At 42.6% G+C, this 16,940-nt stretch overlaps 1 protein-coding gene across 1 annotated transcript in view; it reads left to right on the plus strand.

Annotated features, from left to right (window-relative positions):
* The window catches only part of atrn (attractin), a 233,320-nt gene that overhangs the window by 193,017 nt on the left and 23,363 nt on the right, over positions 1 to 16,940 (plus strand). The window contains exon 15 of the mRNA XM_048602194.1: positions 4,324 to 4,543. Within this exon, the coding sequence (XP_048458151.1) occupies positions 4,324 to 4,543 (220 nt within the window). The remainder of the gene's footprint in view (positions 1 to 4,323; positions 4,544 to 16,940) is intronic.

The following is a 16,940-nucleotide window of genomic DNA, read 5'->3' on the forward strand; positions in this document are numbered from 1 at the left end:
GGAGCAATGGAAGAGGAACAAGTGGGGAGAAAAATCAACTCTATTGCAGTAAAATCTTACATAATATTCAGTGTTTCAAGGTGACTCAAGTGTGGAGACACTTTTTTTCGTGTAAAAAGGAAAAAGAGCAGAGATGTACCTCCTGAGATTTTATAAAGCCCTGGTCGGATTACATTTGAATATTTAGAATCTAGTTTCGGGCCTTGTCAAAAGCAAGTAATAAGAATGAACAACAGCAAGCGTCGTGTAGTCTTCCAGAAGGCATTTAATCTACTTCTATACAGTTGATTGTCAAAAATTAAAATGCATGGAATTGATGGAAACACTTGATGTAGCTTGACCTTTAAAAGTGGAGACCTAAGTACGAATGTAGGGCATGTTCCCCATAGGAAGAGCCTCCTGCATGCACTTTTAGCTAATATTCCTGACACAAGGATTTGATGAAGAAAACTCCTGACTGAGGAATAGCCAAAAAGAGACACAACATTCTGGAAGACACAGCCTGACTGTGTTGTTTTGAGAGTCTGTTTTAATTTAGTTTTCTTATTACTTCGGTTTATATAAGTGGGACATGTATTTGTTGGAACAGCATGCCATTAGAATTTTGTTCGGTTCAAGAATGGTTAGCAGTTAAGGGGGAATTGTTCAGCTTGTTAGTAGGTAAATAAATTGTTACTCATTGCTTATAAAGTGAGTATCGGGGATTTCTTTCATTTAGCATCTTTTTATATGAAGAGCAAGAGGGTAGCCAGGGAGAGGGTTGGCCCACTCAAGGACAGGGAAGGGAATTTGTGTGGAACCAGAGGAAATGGGCGAGGTATTAAATGAGTACTTTTCATCAGTATTCACCATAGAGAAGGACTTGGTGGATGATGAGTCTGCGGAAGGGTGTGTAGACAGTTTGGGTCACGTTGAGATCAAAAGGGACGAGGTATTGGGGATCTTGAAAAACATCAAGGTAGACAATCCCCAGGGCCTGATGGGATATATCTCAGAATACTAAGAGAGGCAAGGGAGGAAATTATTAGGGCCTTGAGGGAAATCTTTGTATCCTCACTGACTATAGCAGAGGCCCCGGAGGACTGGAGAATAGCCAATATTGTTCCTTCGTTTAAGAAGGGTGGCAGGAATAATCCAGCGAATTACAGGCCAGTGAGCCTTGCCGCCGGTGAGCCTTGCGTCAGTGGTAGGGAAATTATTGGAAAGGATTCTTTGAGACAGGACTTACTCCCACTTGGAAATAAGTGGGCACATTAGTGAGAGGCAACATGGTTTTGTGAAGAGGAGGTCATGTCTCACTAATTTGGTTGAGTTTTTTGAGGAAATGATGATGATCGATGAGGGTAGGGCAGTGGGTGTTGCCTACATGGACTTCAGTAAGGCATTTGACAAAGTCCTTCATGGCAGGCTGATACAGAAGGTAAAGTCGCATGGGGTCAGAGATGAGCTTGCATGATTGTTAAAAATCTGGCTCAGTCATAGAAAACAGGGGGTAGCAGTGGAAGGGTGCGTTGCTGAATAGAGGGCTGTGACTAGTGACGTTCTCCAGGGATCAATGTTGGGACTTTTGCTATTTAAATGATTTGGAGGAGAACGTAACTGGTCTGTTACTGGTGTGATTAGTAAGCTTGCTGATGACACACCGGTTGGTAGAATTGTGGATAGCAATGAGGACCGTCAAAGGATACAGCAGGATATAGATCAGTTGGTGACTTAGGCAGAGAGATGGCAGATGGAGTTTAATCTGGAAAAATGTGAGGTGATGCATTTTGGAAGGTCTAATTCAGATGGAAAATATACGGTAAATGGCAGAACCCTTAAGAGTACTGCTAGTCAGACGGATCTGGGTGTACAGGTACACAGTTCACTGAAAGCGGCAAGGCAGGTGGAGAAGGTAGTCAACAAGGCATTCGGCATGCTTGCCTTCATCGGCCGGGGCATTGAGTTTAAAAATTGTCAGGTAATGTTGGAGCTTTATAGAACCCTTAGTTAGTCCGCATTTGGAATATTGTGTTCAATTCTGATTGTTACACTACCAGAAGGATGTGGTGGCTTCGGAGAAGGTACAGAAAAGATTTACCAGGATGTTGCCTGGTATGGAGAGCATTAGCTATGAGGAGATGTTGGAGAAGCTTAGGTTGCTCTCACTGGAACGATGGAGGTTGAGTGGTGACCTGATGGAGGCCTACAAGATTATGAAGGGCATGGACAGCATGTTGTTGCAGCCTTGGAGGGCCCAAGGGCCTGTTCCTGTGCTGTAATTTTCTTTGTTCTTTGTTGGTAACAGATTTGAAGGTGAAAGGCAGGTTATACCATTTTTCCCCTTTAGCAGATTACCAAGCGAGGTGAGCTTCTCTGGGTGTTTCTGTTTTAATTATTAGGGGGGTTTGATCTCCTCTTTGTAGAGCAATGAATGTTGTTTACATGGATTTTAGTAAGGCTTTTGACAAGGTCCCTCATGGTAGGCTCATCCAGAAGACTAAGATGCATGGGATCCCTGATGACTTGGCAACATGGATTCAGAATTGGCTTGCTCATACAAGACAGAGGGTAGTGGTGGAAGGATGCTTTTCAGGCTGGAGGTCTGTGATAGTGGTGTTCTGCAGGGACCTGTACTGGGACCTCTGCTGTTTGAGAGATATATAAATGACTTAGACGAACATATAGATGTGTGGGTTAGTAAATTTGCAGAAGATGCAAAGATCGGTGGAATTGTGGATAGTGTAGATGGTTGTCAAAGAATACAGCCGGATGGAGATAGATCATTTGCAGATATGAGCGGAGAAATGGCAGATGTAGTTCAATATGGGTAATTATGGGTTGTGCACTTTGGGAGATCAAATGTTAAAGAAAAGTATACAGTTAGTGGCAGGACACTGAACAGTATTGATGTACAGAAGAATCTACAGAAGTCCGTAGTTCCCTGAAAGTGGATAGGGTGGTAAAGAAGGCGTATTGGCATGTTTGCCTTTATTGATCAGGGAATCATGTACAAGAGTCAGGCTGTCATATCACAGCTTGATAAAGAGTTTGATTAGGCCACATTTAGAGTATTGCATTCAATTCTGGTCACCACATTGCAGGAAGGATGTGGAGGCTTTGGAGAGGGAGCAGAAGAGGTTTATCAGGATGCTGCCTGGATTAGACTGTATGAGCTATAAGGAGAGGCTAGAAAACTGTAGGTTGTTTTCTCTGGAGCAGTGGAGGTTGAGAAGAGACTTGATAGAAGTCTATAAAATGAGATGCATAGATTGGTTTGACGGTCAGAGTTGAAATGTCTAATACTAGGGAGGCATGTATTTTAAGTCGAGGAGGAAAATTCAAAAGCTATGGGGAGGAACAGTGGTAGGAGTCTGGAACACACTGCCAGGGGTTGTGGTGGAGGCAGATACAATGGGGCATTTAAGGGCCTTTTAGATAAACATGTGAATATTCAAGGAATGAAGGGATATAGACCAATGGCAGGCAGAAGGGATTAGTTTCATTTGGTGTTACGTTTGGCATAAAATTGTGGGCCGACTGACCCAATCCTGTGCTGTACAGTTCTGTTCTATGTTCTAATCAAATTGGGTGTTTGTAATTATAAAATGACTGTTTGTTTGAAGTAGATATAGAGGAATGATTCGTTATGGGATAATGGGCACAATGGACCAAATAGCCTCCTTTGCACTACAATACTTGTGATCACGCAGAAGAAAGACAGCATGATTAAAAACTAAGCTCGGTCAGTGCAGAGTGACACCGGAAACTTAGAGCCATTCGTGACCTTGGTGTCGTATAAGCATTTTATATTTGATGTACTATTTTGAAGTCCTCGGTACTGTTGTAGTCTTCGGAAAGTGTGTCAAGGGATATTAAAAATGGCAGTAGATAAGTGATCGTGAGGTGTGGATTAGTTGTGATATAACAGTGCTATATCTGGCTTGAAGCAGGTGGGCTGAATGTTCTATGCTATGTTTTTGTGCAAAATTACAGAAAATAATCTGTTTGCAGGAAAATCCATAAAATTTTGGAAATTTGCAGTTTAACAAAAGCCAAACCAGATTAATACTATAATATTTCCAACTCTGGAATAAATGCTGTATTTCTGAGATAGTAGGAACCGCAGATGCTGGAGAATCTGAGATAACAAGGTGTAGAACTGATTGAACACATGATTCAGAAAAGAATTTTCTGAAGAAGGGCCTAGGCCCGAAACGTCAGCCTTCCTGCTCCTCTGATGCTGCTTGGCCCGCTGTGTTCATCCAGCTCTCCACGCTGTATTTCTGTTCTTGTTTAGCAAATATTACCATTTTAACAGTAACGCATTTGTTAAAATTTCAGTACAAAGCTACCATAACCCCATGGGTTGGATTACGAAAAATTAATGTTTCGTATTGGTGCTGGGAAGACATGTCACCCTTCACGAACACATCATTGCAGTGGATGATGGAAGAGCCAAGTGATGCAGGATTTTGTGGTTATTTGGCAGAACCTTATTTTGCTAGTTTGAAAGCAGCTACCTGCATCAATCCAGTAAATGGAAGTGTGTGTGAAAGACCAGGTAAGTGTTCTTGCAGGTCATGTGGTATGACAAACTTGTTTGCTCAATTTCCTAAGATGTTGCCAGACAACAATACGAATTGGTCACAAACAAAAGCAGAAGTTGCTGGAAAAGCTCAGCAGGTCTGGCAGCATCTGTGAAGAGGAATCAGAGTTAACATTTCATTGAATCCGAGTTAACCCGAAACATTAACTCTGATTTTTCTTGACAGATGCTGCCAGACCTGCTGAGCTTCCCCAACATTTTCTGTTTTTGTATCTGATTTATAGCATCCACAGTTTTTTTTTTTGGTTTTTGTTTAGTATGACACATTGGTCAACTAGCTGCTTAGATTATGAACTAACGGACCCAATTAATCAAGAAAATAAGTGAGACAAAAATCATGTTTTAGCTCCAAGGTGCTATTGCACTCAATAGAATCGTAGAATCCATACAGTGTGGAAACAGGCCAATCAGCCAAACATGCCCGCACCGTCCATCCGAACAGCATCCCACCCAGACCCATTCCCCTCCCCTGTTCTCTGTAACTCTGCATTTCCCATGGCTAATCCAACTAATTTGCACACCCCTGGACACTACAGGCAATTTAACATGGCCAATCCACCTAACCTGCGCATCTTTGGACTGAGGGAGGAAACTGGAGCACCTGGCAGAAACCCACATGTGCACAGGGAGAATGTGCAAACTCCACACAGACAGTCCCTGAGGGTGGAATTGAATCCGGGTCCTTAGCACTGTGAGACAGCTGTGCTAACCACTGAGCCGCCCCTGCCAGTTTTGTTACTGAGACCCGAGAGGTCTTGAACTGATATCTGCTCATTGAAGTGTCTAACGGCTGATGTCATGTAGAGCAGTAAGTTCTGAAGAATATCCAGATAAATTGGAGTAGTTCAGTGTTTGAAAGAGGCAAGAGAGTCATTGCAGGAAATTTTCAGAAAACGATGAATGGAAATGGTAAAGTAAGTCTGGAGCCAATATCACTTAGTTTTCATAGTGACCAACACTAGGCATGGATTTCCAGGTCAGTTTTTAAAAACTTTGGTATGATGTAAGAAGTTGTTGAATTCTGCAGTTGGGTTGAGAAAAGGTTTGTTTTTTTTCTCCCCTGGACTTTTAAAGTAATACAGATTACATGACCATATTTTTCATCAGGTTTCCTTTTACAGATTGGGCAAAACAGAAGGTGTCTTTCTTAAAATTAGTCTTTCACTTGGATTAGAAATTCACTTGCATTTGAAATCCATTAGTTCAGCCAGATTTAAAACAAAATTCCAAGTGTACACCTTGAGAAGTCAATCACATCATTTGCAAATCCAGATGAAATGTTTTTTGTGCAATTTGTAGTCAAGGTCACAACATTTGGATACCAGCTGCCAAATTATCCATTGGTCCAATCTGGAAATAATTCAAGTTAAAAGTGAAACACAGTGAATTTGGTGCATTTCAGAGTGTAGGTGGGTTCTAACCTTGCCAAGTTGTTCAGCTTCATTACTTTAAAACTCAGCCCTGATAGCTGGATTCATTCATCAACTCCACGCATACTGATTAGGATTTTGTCACATAGTACCAGCATATAAAATGATGAAGTATTTCATGCAGAAACATTTTATTTGAAGGTAAATTTACAACATGTCTGAATTATTTTTTTTTGCTCTTGGGTGTGAATTTTATTGTCTATGTCAGCATATATTGCCTATATAGACCCACCCTTTAGCTTAAAAATGTGACCTTGGTTCTGGACTGCTCAAGGAGGCAGACTATCCTGACCTACCCCATCAAGTCCTTGCTTGTTTTATTTATCTTCCAAGCATTATGGGCTATCATTTCTACTTATTTGCTTTCTCCTTGGGACAATCTCCTCATGCCTGAAACCGTGCTTGCACCCCCTCTGCAGTAAACCTACTGTTCCTTACGCAAGGAGTCCAAACAGTATAAAATTCTCCAGTGTGGTTTCTTTAAAAAGTCATATACAATTGCAGTTAAACTTGGGGGTTCCCTTAAAGACCCCTACTCCCCTCTGGGTGAAAAACCTTTTCCTCAAATCCCCTCTTAATCTCTTAGAATCCCTACAGTGTGGAAGCAGGCTATTCAACCCATCGAGTTGACAACAACCCTGCAAAGAGCATCCCATGCAGACCCACCTCCCCATCCCTGTAACCCAGCATTTCCTATGGCTAACCCACCAAGCCTGCCCATTCCTAGACACTATTGGTAGTTTAGCATGGCCAACCCACCCAACCTCCATATCTTTGAACTATGTGAGGAAACCAGAGCACCTGGCGAAAAGCCACACAGACATGGGGTGAATGTACAAACTTCACACACAGTCACCCAAAAGTAGAACTGAGCCCATGTCCCTGGTGCTGTGACGTAGCAGTGCTAACCACTGAGCCACTATGCCACCCACTGCTTTTCACTTCAGAATTGTGCCTCCATGTTCTTGACCCTTCAAAGTGCAACAGTTGCTTTCTGCTCACCCTGTCCATGTCCTTCATAGTTGTATACACCTCCTATCAGATCACTCCTTAACCTTCTCTGCTCCAACGCAACATCCCAAGTTTATCCAGCCTGTCTTCATAACTGAAATGCTCCATCCCAGGTATCGACTCTGCACCACCTCCAATGCCATCTTTTCTTTACTGTAGTGTGGTGACCAGTGCTGCACTCAGTACTCCAGTTGTCGCTGAACCAGGTTCTGTCCAGCTCCAACATCACCTCCCTGTTCTTAAAATCTGTGCCTTAACTGATAAAGGCAAACATGCCGTATACTGCCTTAACTTGTACAGCCACCTTCAGGGATCTGTGGACAACCCCTTCACAATCCCTCTGTTCCTCTGAGCTTTTCTAATGCCCTCCCATTCATTGAGTACTCCCATGGAAACAGATGCTTTGGTCCAACTCGTCCATCCGACCAAGTTTCCCAAACTAAACTAGCCCCATTTACCTGTGCTTGGCCCGTATCCCCCTCAATCTTTTTTTATTGATGTACATGTCCAAGTGTCTTTTAAATGTTGTAACTGTACCTGTATCTACCACTTTGTCTGACAGTTCATTCCACATACAAACAAGAGAGACCATAACAAGTTATCAAGGTGATGTCAAAATAGAACAGTAAGGGAGATTTTACTGTTACAGAACAGTATGGCGGGGTGACACGTAGCATGACATGAGCCGAGATCACGATTGAGGCCGTCTTCATGGGTATGGAGCTCGGCTATCAGTTTCTGCTTGGCGAGTCTATGTTGTTATGTATTTCAAAGGCCACCTTGGAGGATGCCTACCCAAAGATCGGGGCAGAATGTGCTTGAACATGGAAGTGTTCCCGGAGTGAGAGGGACTTGTCTGACCACAATCTTCAACAGATGAAATCCAAGTTCTCAGCCGAGGGCTCGATTTCTGCCCACTACCGAAATGGACCACGTTGGTCTCAGCAGACACAGAGGAATTCATCAGACGAATGAGGCTCCAGGAATTCTTCCACAAACTCCAAGGTGTCAACATTGAGCTCAATGAGATAACCAGTGAACTGGAACAGTCAACAGAGATCTGCAGTGCAGCGAGCAAAGAAGAAAGAGTCTAATTCGAACCCTCCAGAACGCCGCTGCCCTGGGCTTGACATGTATGCTCAAACCGTCAGGAGATGTATTAACGACAGATTCATCAGCCGTGCTCACAAGATAGTGCAGAGCATCAACCAAGCATAATGCAATGCCGTCCAGGCTCTCAAGACCAAATGTAACATTATTAAACCAGCAGATAAAGGAGGATCTGTCATACATAATAGAATGGACTGCTGCAAAGAAGCATTCTGACTTCTGAACAACCAGGAACACAACAGACAATGACCTGCCAATCAGAATAAAGAACACACCCGCCAATTCAACAGATTGATCAAGCCCTTTGATCCACACCTTCGGAGTATCCTACGCACTGTCATTCTGTGTACTTCTCACATAAGGGACTTCTACTGCCTTCCAAAGATCCACAAAGCCAACACACCTGGACATCCCATCATATCAGGCAAGAGGACCCTGTGTGAGAACCTCTCTGGCTACGTCAAGGGCATCTTAAAACCCATTATACGAGGAAACCCCAGCTTGTTGTGACACTAGAGACTTATTATCGAAACTCCGCACCGGCTTACCAATCGAACCAGGAACGTTCCTCCTCACAATTGACTTCTTGGCACTCTACACCAGCATCTCCCATGACAACAGCATCGTTGCAACCAGCTCAGTACTTAAGAACAACTAGCAATTTCCAGACGCCATCCTACAACTCGTCCACTTCAACCTCGACCACAATGTCTTCACCTTCGACAACTAGTTCTTCATTCAAACACACGGAACAGCCATATGGACCAAATGTGCACCCCAATATGCTAACGTTTTCATGCACAAGTTGGAACAAGACCTCCAACCAACGTTATACGCCAGATACATTGACGAAATTTCCTTTCTTTAGACTCATGGCAAGGGATCACTGAGATGACGACATCGTGATATCAACAAGTTTCATCCCACCATCAGACTTGCCATGGACTACTCTTCAGGATCAGTCTCATTCTTGGACACACACATCTCCATCAGGAATGGACACCTCAGTGCCTCACTTTACCTCCAGTGTCCACAGGTAACTTCACAATGCTGCACTTCTCTAGCTTCCACCCTAAACGTGTTGAAGAAGCAATCCCCTCCGGACAGATCCTGTGCATATACAGGATCTGCTGAGGTGAGGAGAAACGCAACGGACACCGAAAGAGTTTGAAGGACATCCTCATAAGAACAGGATACAGCGCTCAACTGATCGATCGACGGTTCCGATGTGCCACAGCGAAGAACCCCAACAACCTCCTCAGAAGACAGATACAGGACACGACCGGTAGAGTACCCTTTGTCGTCCATTACTTCCCTGGAATGGAGAAACTATGCCCTGTTCTTCACAGCATTCAACATGTCATCAGTGATGACGAACATCTCACTAAGATCATCCTGACACCTGCACTTCTTGCCTTTAAACAATTGCCAAACCTTAAACAGACCATCGTTAGCAGCAAAACTACCCAGCTTTCAGGACAACATCGACCACAGCACCATACAAGCCTGCCACGGCAGCCTCTGCAAGACAAATCACATCATCGACACAAATACTGCCATCGCATGTGGGAACACCACCCACCACGTACATGGCTGGTATTCATGTGACTCAGCCAGTGCTGTCTTCCTCACTGGCTGCAGGCAAGGATGCCCCAAGGCATGGTATATTGGCGAGAGCATGCAGACTCGAAGACAATGGTTGAATGGTCACTGTGCAACAATCGCCAAACAGGAGTGGTCAGGGAACATTTCAGCAGTCAAGGACATAAAATTTCCAATCTTTGGGTAAGCTTCCTCCAAGGCGGCCTTTGAATATGAAGCCACGGAGAATCGTCGAGCAGAAACTGATAGCTAAGCTTCATACCCATGAAGACGGCCTCAACTGTGATCTTGGGTTCACGTCGCACTACGTTTCACGCCATCATGCTGTTCTGTATTGTCAAATCTTCCTTACTGTCCTTTTTGACATTACCTTGATAACTTGTTATCATCTCTCTTCCTTAGTTTGTACAGTTTTAGTTTACTTGTTACTTTGGTTAGATCCTTGGCATGCAACTCTTATACCTATCATGTTATTCCAGTCGTTCGGTTTGTCTCCAGCATCACCTTATTTTTAAATTTTTAATATTATCCCTCAACCTCAGTTAATTGGATTATAAGTCATCCCTTCGCTTACTATTCAGCTGTTGACATTTTACTCATGCCACTTGAATGATCTTTTGATCTCTCTGCCTAGTGATCTCTCTGTCTATTAATTCTGTGTCTGTGTACTTTTCTTCACTTCACCTAACGAAAGAGCAGCACTCCAAAAGCTTGTGATTTCAAATAAACCTGTTGGACTATAACCTGGTGTTTTAACTTCTTACCATGTTTACAATGTTTAAACCCAAACATTGTTTTATTTTAATCCTCTTCCTACAAGCGTGAATCACATTTCACCATATAATATTCCAGCTGTCACTCTCTCTTTTAAAGATGAGGACAAAAATCTTTTTACTCAGAGGGTAGTGAATCTTTAGAAATACTCTAACTCAGGGCTGTGGAAGATCAGTGAGTATGTTCAAAATTGATGCTGATAATTCTTTTGACTGTCAATGGTGTAAAGGGTTATGGGGATAGGGTGGATAAAAGGCACTGATGTGTACAATCAGCCAGACTCAGTTGACACATGGCCTAATGTTCCTATGTTCCCTTAAGCTCCCCCTCTAAAATTCCAGAATCTTGTACATGAAAGCTGAATGCACAATACTGTTCACTTTGTTCGCTTGAAGACTCTCTCAACGTAAACAAATTTCCATTCGTCTTCAGGATGTCTCGCTCAGACTTGTTTTTTTTTAAGACAACAAAATCACCATGGCTATAGAAATACTTAGAAATTAGTTAAACCGTTCCATGCATACTGACAAAGCGCTCATACTACTTGTTCAAAATCAAAATTCCAAGAGAAATAGTACGGAAATTAACATAAATTGCATATCTTAAATCTCAATAAGTAAATCCTCATTTTGGTCCCTAATTGGACCCACTCCTCTCTTCACATCCTTCAACTGTTTTAAACGTGTATAAATGTTTACTTTCCTTTTGTGTTGCAAGTCTCCTTTTAGTTTCTTTTCTTGCATTATCTTTGAATTGTTGCATGACATCACAAAGGCAAAGCCATCAGCATTAGGACTCCTTTTTGAAAAGAATTTACATTATTTTTTGCACAGATTCTCCTGGGTTCCTCGAGTATTCTTAGAGTAATAATTGCAGCTGAAGTTTTCAGTCTCTTAAATATTTATTTCCTGAGTGGCAAATATATGGATTTGTATTCCAGGTGGATTGGATGAAGAGTGGAGGCATTTATTGGGAAACTAGTTTAGCGCACAAGGAAGCAGGAACAGTTGATCAGGCAAGATTTAAATATGTGAGAAGAAAAGGTAGATGAACTGCAGTCATCACCACAAACATGGAGGAAATGCTCTGAAATGTGTACACAGTCTTTAATCTGTTGTTTCATCAACAATCTTTAGTGCCAGTTAATCCACACGGAGTCCTGATGAAGAGTGTAAACCCGAAATGTCGACTTTCCTGCCCTTCTGATGCTCCCTGACCTGCTGTGATCCTCCAGCTTCACACCGTATTGAGCCCACACTGCTCAGATTGTTGAAAGATTGGCAGAGCAATTAAACCATATCCTCATTTGGTCTTCATACCATCTGCCGTCAGCTGTCCTCTTTATGATCGTCTTGTGCTGTTTAAAAAAAATTGTTACTAAATTCCTGTTGAGCTCCAGGAGCTGATGCTATCCCAGCTGAGGTCTACAAAGACCAATGTCTGGACACGAGATGTACTGAACTCCTTTAGTCCACATGGGAGCAAGGAACCACTGCGCAAGCAGATAAAAATGCCTCAATTTTCTACCTGTTAAAGCAGAAGGAAGATACTAGTCTTGCTATAGCCGTAGGCGAACCTCACTCACCAACAGTGTCATCAAATCTTTGACGAGAATTTTTCCAGCTGCTTAATGCAGCATCCTGACCAGGGTCAGCTGTCAGTGGAGTTTCTGAAAAGTTCATGGAACCACTGATATGACAATAATCATAGTTAGACAGTGCAAGGGCAAATATCAAGTTTAGAACGCAGACCGATTAACTTGAACAAGGCCTTTACACACAGACGTGCACACTCAGCAGGTCTCGCAGCATCTGTGAAGAGAAATCGGAGTTAATGTTTTGGGTCTGGTGACCCTTCCTCAGAACTACAAGTTCTAATGCTGCCATACTCGTTGAGCGTTACCAGCAGTTTCTGTTTTTGTTTCTGATTTACGGCATTCGCAATGCTTTCGGTTTTTATTAAGACCTTTACACAGTTGGCCGTGAAAGCCTTTGGAAAATAAAGTAGAAATTCTGCTGTTGACAATATCATGATAAAGGTTTGATCGTTCCATATAGCTGCTTGTGCATGTCTTGGTTACCATGCCTCAACTCATTTTCAGTCACTAATGGAGATAAACAGGTCTGCTCGCTAACACTGCTTCAGCGAATTCTCCTAGCCATATTCTTCCATGCCTTTTGTGGTGATCCTGCTATCAGAATCAGGTATTGTATTCAAAATAAGCTGAGCAACCTGAAATGGCTCCAGACAAAGACCAAGTTCTCCAAGGGCATACTTCATGATTTCAAGAGCGAACTATACAGTAAATGGAAAAGCCCTGGGGAAAATTGATGCACAGAGAGATCTGGGTGTTCAGGTCCATTGTACCCTGAAGGTGGCAATGCAGGTCGATAGGGTGGTCAGGAAGGCATACGGCATGCTTCCATTCATCGGACGAGGTATTGAGTACAAGAGTTGGCAGGTCATGTTACAGTTGTATAGGACTTTGGTTCGACCACATTTGGAATACTGCGTACAGTTCTGGTCGCCACATTACCAAAAGGATGTGGATGCTTTGGAGAGGGTGCAGAGGAGGTTCATCAGGATGTTGCCTGGTATGGAGGGCGCGAGCTATGAAGAGAGGTTGAGTAGATTAGGATTATTTACATTAGAAAATGGAGGTTGAGGGGGGACCTGATTGAGGTCTACAAAATCAGGAGAGGGAGAGACAGGGTGGATAGCAAGAAGCTTTTTCCCCCAGAGTGGGGGACTCCATTACTAGGGGTCACAATTTCAAGGTGAGAGGGGAAAAGTTTAAGGGAGATATGCGTGGAAAGTTCTTTACGCAGAGGGTGGTGGGTGCCTGGAATGTGTTGCCAGCGGAGGTGGTAGAGGCGGGCACGATAGCGTCATTTAAGATGTATCTCGACAGATACATGAATGGGCAGAGAGCAGAGGGAAAATAGGCGTTGGAAAATAGGCGACAGGTTTAGATAGAGGATCTGGATCGGCGCAGGCTTGGAGGGCCGAAGGGCCTGTACCTGTGCTGTAATTTTTTGTTCTTTGTTCTTTTGCAGATAACTGTGCACCAGTTGGTTGCATGGTAACATGGGCTTGTTTGCCAAGAAAACTTGATTTGTGCAGACCATAAGGGCAAAGTGATAAACCAGGCAGCTCTGGAGAGAGAATGCCCATGTAGCTTGGCTGAAAATCCACAGAGCCAGGCTAATATATAGGTGTCATGCATTTGAATGTCACCATGGCAGGTGGTAAATCTGAGTTCACCAACAAATAAAGATGGAATGAGATAAGCAAGCCTAATGGCAACCATTTCAAATCCCATCTTACTCACTGATTGTAGAATCCTGACTCTGTTGAAGCAAGCCATTTGGTCTATCGAGTCTCACCAACCCTCTGAAGAGCATCCCCCCACCTTACCCTGCCTCTATAACCCTGCATTGCCTATGGTTAATCGACCTAACCTACTTTACCCTGGACACTATGGGCAATTTAGCAAGGTCAGTCTACTTAACCTGCACATCTTTGGACTGTGGGAGGAAACTGCAGCACCTGGAGGAAAGCCAAGCAAACACAGGAGTAACGTGCAAACTACACATTGATTCCACCCTTGGGCGACTGTCTAACTCAAGTCCCTGGTGCCCTCGCAGCAGAGCTAACCACTGAGTCACCGTGCCACCCCGATGTTCTTTTAGGAAGTGCTATCCCAACCTGGTCTGACCAACTTATGACTCTAGATCCACAGCAATGTGATTGAGTGACTCTTTACTGCTGTCTAAGATGGTCAAAAAGTCACTCAGTTCAACAGATGCCAGCCTTGTCGTCTATGAAAATTCCACCGTTTTCCCTATGACGTTTATAGACAGACCTGCAGATTACTGCTCCCCTTTCTTTCTTGAGTAGAGGGGTAAGTTTGATAATCTCTACTTTGATAGGACCTTTTTAGAATCGAAGGAATTGTGGAAAATTAATATCAATGCGTCATTATCTCAGCAACCTGTTCTTTTCAACACTCTAGGATGCAATCTATCAGGAACAGGGGCCTAGTCTGTTTCTAGTTCATATAAAGCTCTCAGCACATGTTCCCTTTCACGTCTTACATTTACAGTTATGTCTAGGATGTTACTTATGACTTCTACAGACTAGATCAATGCAAAATATCAGTTCAGTTCATCTGTCATTTCCTACTTCATTAACCTTTTAGTTATTCTTTGCTGTTCTCTGTTCTGTCCAATTTCCTGACTGTCACTCATCTTTGCAGAATTATGCATTATTTTCTTTAAATTTGATACTACCTTTAACTTCCTTCGTTAGGATTTCAGAATTCCCTTGAATTTCTTGGGCTAGAATGCATAGCTTGAGTATTTGGAAATATGTCTGTAAATGTCTGCCATGGCATCACTACTAATCTATCCTCAAACTCATTTCCCAGTTCATTTTATCCTGCTATCTTCATACCCTCAAATGTCCCAAATTAAGTTTAATGCACCAATGTTTGATCCCCTGATCTTTCCCTCAAACTAAAAATTTAATCACGTTGATCCTTGCTACAAAGGAGTGCCTTCACTAATAGCTAAGAAATTAATCCTGTCTCATTGCACATTGCCACATAAAATATCGTCTTGCTTCCTGGTTGTTGATCCTGGTGCGGAAAAAAAAATTGGCTGGCAGCACTCCAGGTACAGAGATGTTGCCATGCCCAGATGAGATACATCATAGATTGCTGAGAGAGGCCGAGGAGCAAATTGCAGAGCCATTGACAGAAATTTTCCAGATCTCTCCGAGCACAGGATAAGTCCTGGGGTCTCGAGGATTGTGAATGTGACGCCAGTGTTTAAGAAAGGGGCCAAGGGCAACCAGGAAACTACAGACCTGTCAGCTTGACGTCCATAACGGGATAACTGGTGGAGATTGTAATGCGGGATGAGGTCGATAAAGACTTGGAACATAGAACAATACAGCACAGGAACAGGACCTTCAGCCCACAGTTTTGTGCTGAACAAATTAAACCAATCTTTTCTCCCTGCCTCTGGTCCATATCCCTCCGTTCTGTGCTTATTCTTTGGCTTATCTAAATGCCCCTGTCATATCTGCCTCTGCCATTACCCCGGCAGTGCATTCCAGGCACCTACCATTCTGTGTTTAAAAAAAAAAACTTGCCCCTCACATCTCCTGTGAACTTTCCCCGTCTTAACTTAAATCATGCCTCCCCGTATTAGACATTTAGAGAAACATAAGCAAATAGTTGAACATCGGCATGCTGTTGTCAAGGGCAGGTTATGTCTGACAACTTTGATAGAGTTCTTCAATGAGGTGAGTGCTGTGGATCTTGTATGTTTGGACTTCCAAAAAGTATTTGGTATAGTGCTACATGGCAAGTTGATCAGCAAATTAGAAATGTTTGGGATTGATGGCTCCTTGGCAGCATGGATGCCAAGTTGGTTAAAAGATAGAAAACAGAGGGTAGGAATCGATGGGCATTTCTCAGGTTAGAGAGAATTCATTTTTTCTGATTTTATATGAACGATTTGGGGATGGGTGTTGAGGGCAGAATCTCTAAATTTGCAGATGATGCTAAGTTTGGGAGAATAGTGAATTGTGAGAATAATGCAGAGTTACTTCACAGAGACATTGACAAGTTGGCCAAATGAGTAGACACCTGGCAGATGAATTTTAATACAGAGAAATTTGAAGTAATGCATTTGGTTGAAGAAGCATGGAAAGAAAATACAGGTTCAATGCAACAATGTTGAGGGGAGTACAAGAGCAGAGGGACCTCAGGGTTTATGTGCATAATTTTCTGAAGGTGACCAGACAAAGTGAAACAGTTGTGAAGAAGGCTTAAAGGATCTTTGGGTTTATAAATAGAGGCACAGAGTTTAAAAACAAGGAGGTGGTGTTGCCCCTGTATAAGTTATTGGTACACTGCATTTGGAGTATTGTTTAGTTCTGAGAACCTTATTTAAGGAAGGATGTTAAGGATCTGGGGAGTGCAAAGTATACTTATTAGAATGATAGCTGGAATGAGTGATTTTAGATACAAGGAAAGATAAGAGAAACTGGGCTTATTCTCCATGGAGCAGAGAAGATTGAGGTGACTTTATTGAGGTATTCAAAATTACAAACAATTTTGACAGGGTAAAGAAGGTTATTCTGTTTCCACTGGCTGATATGTCAGTAACTAGGGGTCACAATTTCAAGATTGCCAGCAAGAGAGCCAGAAGTGAGATGAGAAGCTCTGTACTTAAAAAGATGTTCAGATCTGAAATGTGCTGCCTGAGAGTGTGGTGGAGGCAATTTGCTTTTTTCGTCGTCTTATTCTTCTTCTTCGTCTTTGTCGTATTCTTATTCTTATTCTTATTCTTATTCTTATTCTTATTCTTATTCTTATTCTTATTCTTATTCTTATTCTTATTCTTATTCTTATT

The sequence above is a fragment of the Rhincodon typus genome, chromosome 1 (genome assembly GCF_021869965.1).
Source record: "Rhincodon typus isolate 14 chromosome 1, sRhiTyp1.1, whole genome shotgun sequence".
Classification (NCBI taxonomy): Eukaryota; Metazoa; Chordata; class Chondrichthyes; order Orectolobiformes; family Rhincodontidae; genus Rhincodon; species Rhincodon typus.